Raw genomic sequence first — 15,060 nt, 5'->3', positions numbered from 1 at the left:
ATCTCTGTTAAACACATGTATGCCTACAGTAGACCTATTAACTGGTTTAAATATTTGTTATGAACATCAATCACTGACATTTAGTTGTTTGAGATGCTGGTTAGTTGGCCTCAAGCCTCCATGTAGATGCGGTACAGTAGCTTGGCGATATGCATATTGTTTTTACATCCTCTGAGGCGCAACTCTACTGCGCACTTTGAAACTCACTATAAATGAATCGAGAGACGGTGTGAATGGAGGGATAAGTGAAGTTTATTTTGGATGGGGTACAGCAAGGGGAAGAGCAGGGGACAGAGACCAGGGACCGTGAGAGAATAAACGACAGTACAAAGAACAGGAGCTGAATAACAGGAACACGGATACAGAGCCAGAGTGAGTAAACGGTAAATAGTGGAGAGATGTTGCGGTAAACTGAAGCGTCAACTTTGTGCGCATGTTGAGAACTTTAGATATTGACAAGATATTAATCATGGAAAAAATACTGCCGGACTTTTCTAACTTCTAGAGATAGGACAGAATGGGGAAATTACAATATCATGTTTTTCTGTCAGCCTACACCTAGTTTTAAAACACAGAGACGTGGGAAAGTTGTCGTGGAATAGCCAGGTGAGGGTAGGAAACCAATAGAGGGAAATGTGTTCCCCCATTCCTCCTGGTTTATTTACAGGAGACACTCCGCAGCAGTGAGTCCGGTGCCCAGCCGTGAATACACTGCGCGTCTTTGTGCGCAGCCGGCGTGCCAGCTCAACTGCCGTCTAAACTGCTGATCCCGGGGGGGATACTGACACACAGGCTTTGCCCTAGGAATTTCCACCGTCTCTTATTTCTCCCCCCTCTCTCACAACTCTCTCTTTCTCGCTCACTCAAAATTCACAACGGTCTGCGATCATTGTAGATGGAGACATCTTTGAAAAATTAGTTAAAACATAGTTTTTCAATTGCTAAATAGAAACAAGTAGGCTATTGGTCACCAAGGATTACATCGTTTTGGTTGGATTTATCTGGAAACTTTCCTCGGTTCAGGTAGGGACAATCTCCCAAACCAATATTTCCATACTTAGTGGATTGTTTTGGTTCAGGTAGACTGCAACTTCAGACTACAAGGTGATAACGGTTTCATAAGTGTGATGAAATAGCTTAAACGTGTGTCTGTAGGCTATCATTGAAATACTGTCTTTAGATGTGGAAAAACACTTTAAATTAGTGAATTTCCATTATGAAACTAGGACACACATTGGGATTCATGCCATTCTTGCTATTATTGGCTATTAGGCCTACACTCTAAATACATTTTCTCGCAGTCTGAATCTGGTGACGCATGTATTGGAAAAGGCAGGTTTGAGAATGTTTCCATTTATTAGTCGCTCTATCCATACATTCAGACAGGCCTACACCTTTTTACGCACGATGTAAGACAATGTCGCCCATGAACAAAGCTGTATGGTCTCGTGGAGTTTTAGCCTACAATCAGTGGCCACTTTAGCATATAGGTACATTATAACTATTTTTTTTTGTTATGTAGGCTATTGAATAAATACGTATTTATATCGTTTTACGCATGGATTAACCGAATGCGTAATTAGAGTTGTTGGGACCACATTTAAATACATGTCTTTGGATAGTTTTAACAGAGCGAGGTGTGAAACGGCTTTTCAAGTCGAGATGCGTCTCACCGAGCTGATAATGAAGCCATGGAATGTAGACCGGCGAAAACCGACGCATACCAGCAAAGACTTGAGAAAGCAAATAGCCCAAATTACTCTAATCCGAAAAATAGACGGGTTGAGAAATTGGATTAACTCGATAAAGGGCCAATACATTTGAGACTCTCTAAACATGTAGGTCTATATAGGATATGGAATGGCTGTCAACTTTGTTTATCTTGTAGTAGAATAATATTTGCGCAGCCAGTTGAATCTCCTTTGATTTTCCAGATGTATCCCATGGTCTGCCCCACAGCCTTGAGGCCTCTGCTGGTACTGCTCTTAGCCATCCCGGGGGCGTACCTTGGCAAGTGTCCAAAGGAGTGCACGTGTGACCAAATCTCACTCACTGTTACCTGTGTCAACAAAAACCTGACAGAGGTGCCTCCCACAATCAATGAGGTAAGCCTAAACCCCATGTGACTGACTCAATGAAATTCTGGATTTTATGAAGTAAGTCTAAAGATTACAATTCAAGGGGCAACCTGTTTGAATAGAGCAGGGTTTCCCAAACTCGGTCCTGGGGCCCCCCCTGAGTGCACTATTTGTTTTTGCCCTAACACTACACAGCTGATTCAAATAATGCTTGATGATGAGTTGGTTATTTGAATCAGCTGTGTAGTGCTAGGGCAAAAAACAAAATGTGCACCCAGGGGTGGCCCCAGGACCGAGTTTGTGAAACACTGGAATACAGGTTGAATAAGAAAATCATATATATTAAACAAATCTCAATCCTTATCAATTGATTCCCCATCAGATCACAGTGAAGCTGGATCTGAGAGGCAACTACATCCAGGAGCTGCCATCAGGTGCGTTCAAACACACGCCGTACCTGACACACCTGTCCATGCAGCGCTGCAATCTCCGCACCGTGAAAGAGGGGGCGTTCCGTGCTCTGGGCCGCCTCGTCTTCCTCAACCTGGCCAACAACAACATCGAGATCCTCTATCAGGTGAGAGAGATTGACATAGTGTTATATGTGACTGTTTCTTTGCTGTGGTTTGACTATGTTTCTGGGGGAACTTGGTGTTGAAAATGAAAAGCTCCACACTCTCTTTCTTCATCTCATTTTCCCTTTATCTCTCTCTCTCTCTCTCAGCAGCTGCTCTCTGTCTGTCTTCCTTTCATTCCTGGGCCGCCACTCTCTCCCCTCCCTCTCATTCACCCTCCCCCCCTTCCTCTCACTCTCTCTCCTCGCCCATCTCCAGGAGTCGTTCGACGGTCTCTCCTCGCTGAAGCAGCTGCTGATTGACCGTAACCGTGTGGAGGAGATCCAGCCAGGGGCCTTCTCTCAGCTGGGCTTCCTCAACCTGCTCTCCCTCACCCACAACCAGCTCACCTACATCCCGAACATGGCCTTCCAGGGCCTGCAGAACATCAAGTGGCTGCGCCTTAGCCACAACTCCCTTAACTACATGGCCACTGAGGCCTTCGCAGGCCTCTTCACCCTCACGCGCCTCAGCCTCGACCACAACGAGCTGCAGTTCTTCCCTACTGAGACCATGACCAGGTATGATGGTTGTGTTATCGCTTCCCTGACATACACCACACCACCCTTTTTCCAGGTACCATAAAGGCCTATTCTACTAACCATTCACGTCTCTCTCCCTCTCCTCTCTCTGTGTCCTCTCTGTCCTCTCTCTCTCTCTCTGTGTGTCGTCTGTCTGTCTGTCTGCTCTTGCTCTCTCTGTTCCCTCTCTCCAGACTCCCAGAGGTGACCCGTCTGGACCTCAGCTTCAACCCCATGACCTTCCTGGGCGAGGAGACTGTCTCCATGAACAAACTCACCCACCTCTTCATGGACCACATGTCCCTGCAGGACCTGTCCCACACGGCCGTGTCCCTGTCCCCCTCTCTCACCCACCTGGACCTCAGCCACAACCAGCTCCGCGTCCTTCAGCCCTTCACTCCAGCCTCCCCCAAGCTGGCCCGCCTCAACCTGGCTGGAAACCCCATCTACTGCAACTGCTACCTGCTGCCACTGAGGGAGTGGGGCATACGGAAGAAGGTGAAGCTAATGGGGGCTTGCGGGGGACCGGCTCACTTCTCTGGGGAGAACCTGGAGGCCATCCACCCCCGGGACCTGCGCTGCCAGAGCCAGGAGGCCATGCTGAAGGCTGAGTTTGAGGAGCAGACCAGGGTGATGCCGCCCCCCACCCCTGAGCCCACCAACAAGGTCAAGTGTCCCGCCAACTGTGCCTGTGAGGTGAGAGAGGGGATGCTGAGATTTTGATATGGGTTGTTATGATCTTGCCATCCTAAAATTGATTTACCTCACCAAACCCTCTTCTATCCATCCCTCCTGTCCTCCCTTTTCCATCCCTCCTCCGCTGTTCCCCTCAGGGTGAGACACACCACTCCTCCTGTGAGAACCGTGGCCACACCAAAGTACCCCGCGGCTTCTCCCCCGACACGCGCCTCCTCGACCTGCGCGGCAACCACTTTCACTACATCCCCGCCAACAGTTTCCCGGGGGTTGTCAAGGTAGTCTCCCTCCACCTGCAGCGCTGTAAGATTGTGGAGGTGGAGCCTGGTGCGTTCCATGGCATGAAGGGGCTGGTCTACCTTTACCTCTCAGAGAATGAGCTTGACTCCCTCAGCCCCGACGCCTTCAAGGGCATGCCTCAGCTCACCTACCTCCACTTGGAGAATAACAAATTCACACTCTTCCCCAAGGGGGCCTTCAAGCTGCTGCCTGGCCTGCTGACCCTTCACATGGAGAACAACTCCATTGCCAAGCTGGAGCCAGGGATCCTGACTGGGGCTGAGAAGCTGAGGGGGCTCTACCTGACCTCCAACGCCATCACCGGTGTGGCCCCCAGGGCACTTGACCCGGCCCCCGACCTCGACACTCTTCACTTGGGAGGGAACAAGCTCAAGGAGGTTCCCAGTGATGCTTTAGCGAAGACAGGCAACCTGGGAGAGTTACGGCTGTCTGGGAATCCCATTCGCTGGATTGGGCCGCATGCTTTCCAGCCATTGGCTAGGACACTGAAGGATCTGTATCTGGACGGCATGGGATTGGAGAAAGTGAGGGGATATATTTACATGCCAGTACATCTGTGGTTTTCCTGTCACAATCTCTTATGCTCCAGTTCCTCTCCTCTCCCCTCCCCATGACACCCCTGTGTTTTGTGGTTCTCCTGTAGATGTCTAAGGACTCTCTGGCAGGGCTGGGTGCTGGTCTGAGGAGTCTATACCTGGAGGGGAACCAGCTAGAGGAGGTGCCTGACTTCAACCCTCTGACCGGCCTGGAGGTCATCAACCTGGCAGAGAACCCTCTGCTGTGTGACTGCCCCCTGCTGCCGCTACGCATGTACGACATTCGCACATTATTCTCGCTCTTGCTCCCTCTCGCTCTCTCTCTCTCATATACACACACTGATACATGCTTGCAGACTCCCCCTCTTTCTTCCTCTCTCATGTACACACATGCTGTAACCCACTCACCTTCACCCTCTCATACAAACTGTAAACACACATACAAACATGTATTATTGGCCACTCAGAAATAGACTATACTCAACACACGACAATGCCTTTGTTAAAGCCTAACTCTCTTTGCCTCAGGTGGATTGAGAAGGTGAACCTGAAGGTCCGGGCCACCTGTGTCCACCCACCTGAGCTGCGAGGCCGGAGGGTCAAGGACGTCCACATCTTCAAGGCCTGCCCTGGAGGGGAGAGCCTGTCCTCCGCCCCCCTCCCGAAGGTCTCCAAACCCCCCAAGTCCACCAAACCCAAACCTGCCCACCTCAACGCCCCCAGACAGGTCAAAGTGGTCAAAACCAAAGCTGGCAAGATTCAGACCCCAAAGCCCGCCATCTCAAAGAAAACCACCAAGAGAAGCAAGGTGGTTTGATTGCATGAAGCTTTCACTAGAGGGAGCTATAACTATTATACGTAACTACAGGTGAGGTGTAACTGCTGGAGCTATAATGATGAGCCTTACTTGTCTCCCTCAAGGCTTTGACCTCTGTAGATATGCACAACTCAACGCAGAACAGACCAACACATAAAGGATACTAAGACAGACACACAGGGATCTCCATAGAGGGATGCTATTCTGAAGAGGGTAGGTAGAAATAGATGTAGAATTTCAATAATGTTGAAACTTTTCTTCAACTCCAGGATTATACTATGTTATTTCTATATTGAGTGGCTTCCTGTTGAAAATGTTCTGAATTCATACTAATATTTTAAATGTATGTCACATTCAAGTTTAGTCCGCTATGTTGATGCTTGCTAGTGAAAACCAAACTGTAGGAAGTTCCAACAATTATTTCCCAATCTCCACATTCCGAATTACATTATACTAAGACTCACTATAATGGCCATTAAAGGGCAGTTTGACATACGTTATAATTGAAAACATTTTTGAATGTTACCGAGATATAAATAAAAAATTATTTCAAATGAGATGGTTGTTCACTGTCGAAAAATTTGGCATTAGAAATAGCTGAACGCTAGGTTCCTACTAGTACCTCCCACTACTCTATTGTCTCTGTACGTGGTAGTGGATGTGTTTCATAGCTGATCCCAGTTTAGTCATTAAAATGTCAAACGTGAAGGAAGGTCATAAATCCCACAGACCCTCAGAGCAATCAGTTCACTGAAGTATTTTAATCCAGGATTGTATATACAAAGGAATCTGGATATAAAACAAAGAAATAAACATTATACAACAACGACTGGGTGTTTGTTATTCAATGTATGAAAGAATATCCTTAACGGGTGTCACAGTACTGGCCTTTCTGTTAAACTGTCCCACACAGATACTCCTGAGAACACTTTTATTCAGCTCCAGAGCTGAAAATGTTCAGAACTGGGACCAGCTCAGCTCAATAGACTGTTTATAAGATGCTGAAATCCATAAAAGCAAGTACGGGTTAAATAAACTCATCTGATTTTCAGGTTGAGGTAATTCAAAGTGATCAGTAGTGTAGTGATATAAGGCTGTGATGGTGTAGAATGAAGTTGACCATAGACACTCATCTATGGTCATTTTGGAAAATTGTATTTAGGGTATATCAATATCAGTGAGTCTCAACGTTCCATCGGTTCCACCTCTGCCTGTTGCTTCTTCTGAGGTTCCGCTTTCTGCTGGTCCTCTCCCTGTGGCTCCTGCTTGACCACCCCCAGGGAGGGTGGAGGAACCTGGGCCTCTGGCAGGGTAGGGACGATGGGGGTCTCCATCTCCACCTCCTCCACCTTCACTGCTATGACTAGAGAGAGAGAAAAAGAGGGCACAAACAGTGAGCAATTAAGAAAAGTGAAAGGCATTCAATAATAATCTGTATCTTCTCTCTCTTCCAAGTTATCAACTACATCTTGTATGGATGAACTGTAAGTCATTAAAGGATGCATGTCTACTCACTCTCCTGCTCCTCAGGCTCAGCCTTAATCTGCTGTATGAGAGTTGTGGGGTCTGACTGTTCTGGGGTTCCGGCCTCAGGTTCAGACTGTTGGCTCGGACGTCTTGGGGGGCGGTTCTTGGAGATGAGGTTCGCCAGTTTCTTCTTCACCATCCTTTTCTCTGGAACGTGCAAAGAGAGAGGGTTACAACAGAGGAAAGAATATTGAGTTGCATGGTTGAATCTCAAAGTGGGTTATCTGGTTTAGTTAGTATCTGTGGTGTGGGACGGTTTTGGGAGGACTTACTCTTTTTCCCCATAGGCTTGTGTTTCTTGCGACTTGCAACAGGATCTACGAAAAGGAGAGAACAAACACATGCCAATCAAACACTCAAAGCATCAACACCAAACAGTGGGGCGTGTGTGTTAGTGCCTTCCATCCCTCAGTCCAACCTGGACTCAGGAGTACATGTAACATAGTAAACGAAAATCCAGGACAATCAAATGAATATGTGTTTACGAATTCCAATTTCTAACGTTAGCTTGGTGGCTAATGTTAGCTAGGTTAGGGGTTAATGTTAGAGGAAGGGTTAGCTAACATGCTAAGTAGGTACAAAGTAGCAAGTAGTTGCAAAGTTGCTAATTAGCTCAAATGCTAATGTTGTCCGTGAGGAGATTCGAACAGGCAACCTTTGGGTTGCTAGACATTCGCGTTATACGCCCACCCATCTACCCCGACCAAACACCTTTCGTTTTTGCCTTAAATGACCTTCTGTCTTATGGACCATACCAAACGTAACATATCATCGTGGTCCTCTGTAGCTCAGCTGGTAGAGCACGGCGCTTGTAACGCCAAGGTAGTGGGTTCGATCCCCGGGACCACCCATACACAAGAAATGTATGCACGCATGACTGTAAGTCGCTTTGGATAAAAGCGTCTGCTAAATGGCATATTATTATTTATTATTATTATATCATACTCATTTGAGTGTCTCGGATTTGAATTTACTATGTTACGTCTAGTCTATTTTTGTATTTGTATTTATTAGGGATCCCATTAGCTGCTGCCTTCTTGGGGTCCAAACATATTAAAACACTTACATTACATATAAAACAAAAGATAAAACAGTACATCATATAACATTATTACACCACTACATATCTACAATATAACATGTTTAATACCACCATACAACAATATCACAATGTGTGCATATGCATGTGTCTGTACCTTTGTGTATGTCATTAATGTTAGCTCTCCATGTACTTTTAAGGGCCAGCCGTGCTGCCCTGTTCTGAGCCAACTGCAATTCTCCCAAGTCCCTCTTTATGGCACCTGACCACACTATTGAACAGTAGTCTAGGTGCGACAAAACTAGGGCCTGTAGGACCTGCCTTGTTAATAGTTGTTAAGAAGGCAGAGCAGCGCTTTATTACGGACAGACTTCTACTGTTGTAATAATATGTTTTGACCATGACAGTTTACAATCCAGGGTTACTCCAAGCAGTTTAGTCACCTCAACTTGCTCAATTTCCACATTATTCATTATGAAATGTAGTTGAGGTTTAGGGTTTAGTGAATAATTTGCCCCAAATACAATGCTTTTAGTTTAGGAAATATTTAGGACTAACTTATTCCTTGCTACCCATTCCGAAACTAACTGCAGTTCTTTGTTAAGTGTTGCAGTTATTTCAGTTGCTGTGGTGGCTGACGTGTATAGTGTTGAGTCATCCGCATACATAGACACACTGGCTTTACTCAAAGCCAGTGGCATGTCGTTAGTAAAGATGGAAAAAAGTAAGGGGCCTAAACAGCTGCCCTGGGGAATTCGTGATTCTACCTGGATTATGTTGGAGAGGCTTCCATTAAAGAACACCCTCTGTGTTATTTTAGACAAGTAACTCTTTATCCACATTATTGCAGGGGGTGTAAAGCCATAACACATACATTTTTCCAGCAGCAGACTATGATCGATAATGTCAAAAGCTGAACTGAAGTCTAACAAGACCAGGCTGCTGAGTCCTCAGTTCTTACCTGGTCCAATGGGTGGCTGGAGCTGGTATCCTGTGACCTCGCACCAGCCCACAGGGTAGATGTCTGGTGACTGGACGTCCACCCACTGGTCAAAGTCTGGCTCCCAGCCATCAAAGTGCAGCAGGAGCAGCCGACCCACACAGCGCCTCACAGTGGCCACGCACACCAGCCACGGCTCCATCAGGTCCACCGCTTCCAACTTCATTTTCTGAGTGAAGCCGTGACCAGAGCCGTCCTGTAGGACACACACGCAGTCACGCGCGCCCGCCCACACACCATAGAAGCAGAATTAGAACAGTGTTTCCCAAACCTCTGTCAGTACCAATAGTGTCATAAGTCCATATACTGTAGGCTGGGAACCTGTATGACACTGGGTAGATAAAAAGCTTTGAGTTACCGTATTGAAGAGCTGTGCTGGTGCTGCTCTGGCTCCCTTCTCCTCCAGGTATTTTGCCCAGGAGAAGGTTTTCCAGTCATAGCCTGGTGGAGAATATTAATATGCCACTGGTATAAGGGATGTGACACTGCATGGGGAACCACTCACTTAATTCTTATCATAGATTCACCAAGCAGGTGGTGTTTGACCAAAACAGTTAACCAGAGCAACAAGAAATAGGAAGAGAGAGAGAGCGTAGGGGAGAGAGAGTAGAGGAGAGAGCGTAGAGGAGGAGAGGAGAGAGTAGGGGAGAGAGAGTAGAGGAGAGAGAGAGAGTAGGGGAGAAAGGGTAGGGGAGAGAGAGTAGGGGAGAGAGTAGAGGAGAGAGAGTAGAAGAGAGAGAGTAGAGGAGAGAGAGTAGGGGAGAGAGAGTAGGGGAGAGAGAGTAGAGGAGAGAGTAGAGGAGAGAGAGTAAGAGAGAGAGTAGGGGAGAGAGAGTAGGGGAGAGAGTAGAGGAGAGAGTAGGGGAGAGAGAGTAGAAGAGAGGAGAGGAGGAGGTAAGGGAGAGAGAGTAGAGGAGAGGGGGAGAGAGGAGAGGAGAAAGAGGAGAGAGTAGAGGAGAGAGAGTAGGGGAGAGAGAGAGTAGAGAGAGTAGAGGAGAGAGAGGAGAGGAAGAGAGGAGAGAGAGTAGAGGAAGAGAGGAGAGAGTAGAGGAGAGAGTAGGGGAGAGAGAGTAGAGGAGAGAGTAGGGGAGAGAGGAGAGGAGAGAGAGTAGAGAGTAGGGGAGAGAGTGTAGAGGAGAGAGAGTAGAGGAGCGAGAGTAGGGGAGGGAGAGTAGAGAGAGTAGAGTAGGGAGCAGGAGTAGAGGAGCGAGAGTAGGGAGAGTAGAGAGGAGAGAGAGTAGAGGAGAGAGTGTATGTACCAGATGCTCAGCAGGCTCTTCTCACAATTACTGGCCTGAGGCCAAACCACATGACCAACAACATTAGACACTTTATGGAACACAAAGCATTCACTATTTCATCCTGGAATATCCAAGGCCTGAGGTCATCTGCCTTTGGCCTAAAGAGCAGGAACCTGGACTTCACCAAAGAAATCGGAAATACAGACATTGTCATCCTACAAGAAACATGGTATAGAGAAGACGGACCCACTAGTTGCCCTCTAGGTTACAGAGCGCTGGTAGTCCAATCCACCAAATTACCAGGTGTGAAACAGGGAAGGGACTCAGGGGGTATGCTAATTTGGTATAGAGCAGACCTAACTCACTCTATTAAATTAATCAAAACAGGAACATTTTACGTTTGGCTAGAAATTCAAAAGGAAATTATCTCAACAGAGAAAAATTTCCTCCTGTGTGCTACCTATATCCCCCCATGAGAATCCCCATACTTTAATGAAGACAGCTTCTCCATCCTGGAGGGGGGAATCAATCATTTCCAGACCCAGGGACATGTACTAGTCTGTGGTGACCTAAATGCCAGAACTGGACAAGAACCTGACACCCTCAGCACACAGGGGGTCAAACACCTACCTGGAGGTGACAGCATTCCCTCCCCCATATGCCCCCCTAGGCACAACTACGACAACATAACCAACAAAAACTGGGTCACAACTCCTGTAGCTCTGTCGCACGCTGGGTATGTACATAGTCAATGGTAGGCTTCGAGGGGACTCCTATGGTAGGTACACCTATAGCTCATCTCTTGGCAGTAGTACTGTAGACTACTTTATCACTGACCTCAACCCAGAGTCTCTCAGAGCGTTCACAGTCAGCCCACTGACACCCCTATCAGACCACAGCAAAATCACAGTCTACTTGAACAGAGCAGTACTCAATCATGAGGCATCAAAGCCAAAGGAACTGAATAATATTAAGAAATGCTATAGATTTACATTTACATTTTAGTCATTTAGCAGACGCTCTTATCCAGAGCGACTTACAGTTAGTGCATACATTATTATTATTTTATACTGGCCCCCCGTGGGAATCGAACCCACAACCCTGGCGTTGCAAACGCCATGCTCTACCAACTGAGCTACATCCATGGAAGGAAAGTAGTGTCGAAACCTACCAAAAAACAATTAGGCAACAACAAATTCAATCCCTTTTAGACAACTTCCTTGGACAAAACGTTCCACTGTAAATTGTGAAGGTGTAAACTTGGCAGTAGAAAACCTAAACAGTATAGTTGACCTCTCAGCTTCCCTATCAAATCTAAAAATCTCTGACAGAAAACCAAAGAAAAGTAACAACAGTGACAAATGGTTTGATGAAGAATGCAAAATCCTAAGAAAGAAATTGAGAAACCTATCCAACCTAAAACATAGAGACACAGAAAACCTGAGCCTACGCCTTCAATATGGTGAATCACTAAAACAATACAGAAATACACTACGGAAAAAGAAGGAACAGCACGTCAAAAATCAGCTCAATGTAATTGAAGAATCCATAGACTCTAACCAATTGGAAAACACTATACAAACAACAACACGAAGAGCTAGCTATCCAAAACGGAGATGTATGGGTAAACCACTTCTCCAATCTTTTTGGCCCTATAACAAAGAACAAACAGCAAAAATATATACATGATCAAATGCAAATCTTAGAATCAACTATTAAAGACTACCAGAACCCACTGGATTCTCCAATTACATTGAATGAACTACAGGACAAAATACAAACCCTCCAACCCAAAAAGGCCTGTGATGTTGACGGTATCCTCAATGAAATGATAAAATATACAGACCACAAATTCCAATTGGCTATACTTTAACATCATCCTTAGCTCTGGCATCTTCCCCAATAGTTGGAACCAAGGACTGATCACACCAATCCACAAAAATTTAGACAAATTTGACCCCAATAACTACCGCGGGATATGCGTCAACAGCAACCTTGGGAAAATCCTCTGCATTATCATTAACAGCAGATTAGTTCATTTCCTCAGGGAAAACAATGTTTTTACCAAATTACCGTACGACAGACCACGTATTCACCCTGCACACCCTAATTGACAAACAAACAAACCAAAACAGAGGCAAAGTCTTCTCATGCGTTGTTGATTTCAAAAAAGCTTTTGACTCAATTTGGCATGAGGGCCTGCTATACAAATTGATGGAAAGTGGGGTTGGGGGAAAAACATACAACATTATAAAATCCATGTCCACAAACAACAAGTGTGCGGTTAAAATTGGCAAAAAACACACACATTTCTTTCCATAGGGCCGTGGGGTGAGACAGGGATGCAGTTTAAGCCCCACGATCTTCAACATATATATCAACAAATTGGTGAGGGCACTAGAACAGTCTGCAGCACCCGGCCTCACCCTACTAACATCTGAAGTAAAATGTCTACTGTTTGCTGATGATCTGGTGCGTCTGTCACCAACCAAGGAGAGCCTACAGCAGCACCTAGATCTTCTGCACAGATTCTGTCAGACCTGGGCCCTGACAGTAAATCTCAGTAAGACAAAAATAATGGTGCTCCAAAAAAGGTCCAGTTGCCAGGACCACAAATACAAATTCCATCTAGACACCGTTGCCCTAGAGCACACAAACAATTATACATACCTCGGCCTAAACATCAGCGCCACAGGTAACTTCCACAAAGCTGTGAACGATCTGAGAGACAAGGCAAGAAGGGCCTTCTATGCCATCAAAAGGAACATAAAAACCAACATACCAATTAGGATCTGGCTAAAAATACTTGAATCAGTTATAGAACCCATTGCCCTTTATGGTTGTGAGGTCTGGGGTCCGCTCACCAACCAAGAATTCACAAAATGGGGCAAACACCAAATTGAGACTCTGCATGCAGAATTCTGCAAATAATATCCTCAGTGTACAACAAAAAACACAAAATAATGCATGCAGAGCAGAATTAGGCCGATACCCGCTAATTATCAAAATCCAGAAAAGAGCCGTTAAATTCTATAACCACTTAAAAGGAAGCGATTCCCAAACCTTCCATAACAAAGCCATCACCTACAGACAGATGAACTTGGAGACGAGTCCCCTAAGTAAGCTGGTCCTGGGGCTCTGTTCACAAACACAAACAGACCCCACAGAGCCCCAAGCCAACAACGTGGTCCTCTGTAGCTCAGCTGGTAGAGCACGGCGCTTGTAACGCCAAGGTAGTGGGTTCGATCCCCGGGACCACCCATACACAAAAATGTATGCACTCATGACTGTAAGTCGCTTTGGATAAAAGCGTCTGCTAAATGGCATATTAATATTAATTAATAATATTAACAACAACACAATTAGACCCAACCAAATCATGAGAAAACAAAAAGAGAATTACTTGACACATTGGAAAGAATTAACAACAAAACAGAGCAAACTAGATGCTATTTGGCCCTAAACAGAGAGAACACAGTGGCAGAATACCTGACCACTGTGACTGACCCAAACTTAAGGAAAGCTTTGACTATGTACAGACTCAATGAGCATAGCCTTGCTATTGAGAAAGGCCGCCGTAGGCAGACCTGGTTCTCAAGAGAAGACAGGCTATGTGCACACTGCCCACAAAATTAGGTGGAAACTGAGCTGCACTTCCTAACCTCCTGCCAAATGTATGACCATATTAGAGACACATATTTCCCTCAGATTACAGAGATCCACAAAGAATTAGAAAACAAACCCAATTTTGATAAACTCCCTTATCTACTGGGTGAAAAACCACAGTGTGCCATCACAGCAGCAAGATTTGTGACCTGTTGCCAAAAGAAAAGGGCAACCAGTGACGAACAAACACCATTGTAAATACAACCCATATTTATGTTTATTTATTTTCCCATTTGTACTTGAACTATTTGCACATTGTTACAACACTGTATATATACAGTCGTGGTCAAACGTTTTGAGAATGACACAAGTATTGGTCTTCACAAAGTTTGCTGCTTCAGTGTTATGAGATATTTTTGTCAGATGTTACTATGGTATACTGAAGTATAATTACAAGCATTCCATAAGTGTCAAAGGCTTTTATTGACAGTTACATTAAGTTTATGCAAAGAGTCAATATTTGCAGTGTTGACCCTTCTTTTTCAAGACCTCTGCAATCCGCCCTGGCATGCTGTTAATTAACTTCTGGGCCACATCCTGACTGATGGCAGCCCATTCTTGCATAATCAATGCTTGGAGTTTGTCAGAATTTGTGGGTTTTTGTTTGTCCACCCGCCTCTTGAGGATCGACCACAAGTTCTCAATGGGATTAAGGTCTGGGGAGTTTCCTGGCCATGGACCCAAAATGTCGATATTTTGTTCCCTGAGCCACTTAGTTAACAATTTTGCATTATGGCAAGGTGCTCCATCATGCTGGAAAAGGCATTGGTCGTCACCAAACTGTTCTTGGATGGTTGGGAGTGAGCCCACTCCCTTGGCTGAGAAGCAACCCCACACATGAATGGTCTCAGGATGCTTTACTGTAAGTCGCTCTGGATAAGAGCGTCTGCTAAATGACTAAAAATGTAAATGTAAACGACACAGGACTGATGGTAACGCTCACCTTGTCTTCTCCGGACAAGGTGTTTTCCGGATGCCCCAAACAATGGGAAAGGGGATTCATCAGAGAAAATGACTTTACCCCA

The 15,060-nt window shown here is 45.6% G+C and overlaps 2 protein-coding genes across 7 annotated transcripts in view; one reads left to right on the top strand and one right to left on the bottom strand.

The window, feature by feature from the left end:
* Positions 1 to 217: 217 nt before the first annotated feature.
* chadlb (chondroadherin-like b) lies at positions 218 to 6,391 on the top strand. Of its 4 annotated transcripts, XM_041890037.2 has the most exons (9): positions 685 to 1,023; positions 1,935 to 2,105; positions 2,461 to 2,655; positions 2,912 to 3,213; positions 3,408 to 3,909; positions 4,047 to 4,187; positions 4,380 to 4,733; positions 4,853 to 5,019; positions 5,274 to 6,391. In XM_041890037.2, exons 2-9 carry the CDS (start codon positions 1,935 to 1,937, stop codon positions 5,560 to 5,562), a joined length of 2,121 nt encoding a protein of 706 aa, XP_041745971.1. In that variant the 5' UTR covers positions 685 to 1,023; the 3' UTR covers positions 5,563 to 6,391. The 4 variants fall into 4 exon arrangements, with proteins under 4 accessions (XP_041745955.1, XP_041745964.1, XP_041745971.1 ...); XM_041890021.1 differs by lacking the exon at positions 685 to 1,023 and adding an exon at positions 218 to 372 and having other exon boundaries at positions 4,047 to 4,733; XM_041890030.1 differs by lacking the exon at positions 685 to 1,023 and adding an exon at positions 218 to 383 and having other exon boundaries at positions 4,047 to 4,733.
* Positions 6,303 to 15,060, bottom strand: part of l3mbtl2 (L3MBTL histone methyl-lysine binding protein 2) — a 51,791-nt gene continuing 43,033 nt past the window's right edge. For all 3 annotated transcript variants that reach the window (XM_041889990.2, XM_041889980.2, XM_041889999.2), the window contains exons 14-18: positions 9,487 to 9,569; positions 9,090 to 9,324; positions 7,362 to 7,406; positions 7,078 to 7,236; positions 6,303 to 6,925 (exon numbers count right to left, since the gene is read on the bottom strand). In XM_041889990.2, coding sequence (XP_041745924.1) covers positions 6,747 to 6,925; positions 7,078 to 7,236; positions 7,362 to 7,406; positions 9,090 to 9,324; positions 9,487 to 9,569 — 701 coding nt within the window. In that variant the 3' untranslated portion in view covers positions 6,303 to 6,746. The remainder of the gene's footprint in view (positions 6,926 to 7,077; positions 7,237 to 7,361; positions 7,407 to 9,089; positions 9,325 to 9,486; positions 9,570 to 15,060) is intronic.

The sequence above is a fragment of the Coregonus clupeaformis genome, chromosome 1, assembly GCF_020615455.1.
Source record: "Coregonus clupeaformis isolate EN_2021a chromosome 1, ASM2061545v1, whole genome shotgun sequence".
In the NCBI taxonomy this organism is placed as follows: Eukaryota; Metazoa; Chordata; class Actinopteri; order Salmoniformes; family Salmonidae; genus Coregonus; species Coregonus clupeaformis.
This window is presented reverse-complemented; position numbering and strand designations above follow the sequence as displayed.

Bases quoted from the DNA above. Each gene is read 5' to 3' on its own strand.
- chadlb (XM_041890021.1), top strand. From the start codon at position 1,935: ATGTATCCCATGGTCTGCCCCACAGCCTTGAGGCCTCTGCTGGTACTG. The intron at 2,106-2,460 runs GTAAGCCTAAAC...ATTCCCCATCAG, and splicing joins TGCCTCCCACAATCAATGAG to ATCACAGTGAAGCTGGATCT. The intron at 4,734-4,852 runs GTGAGGGGATAT...GTTCTCCTGTAG, and splicing joins ACGGCATGGGATTGGAGAAA to ATGTCTAAGGACTCTCTGGC.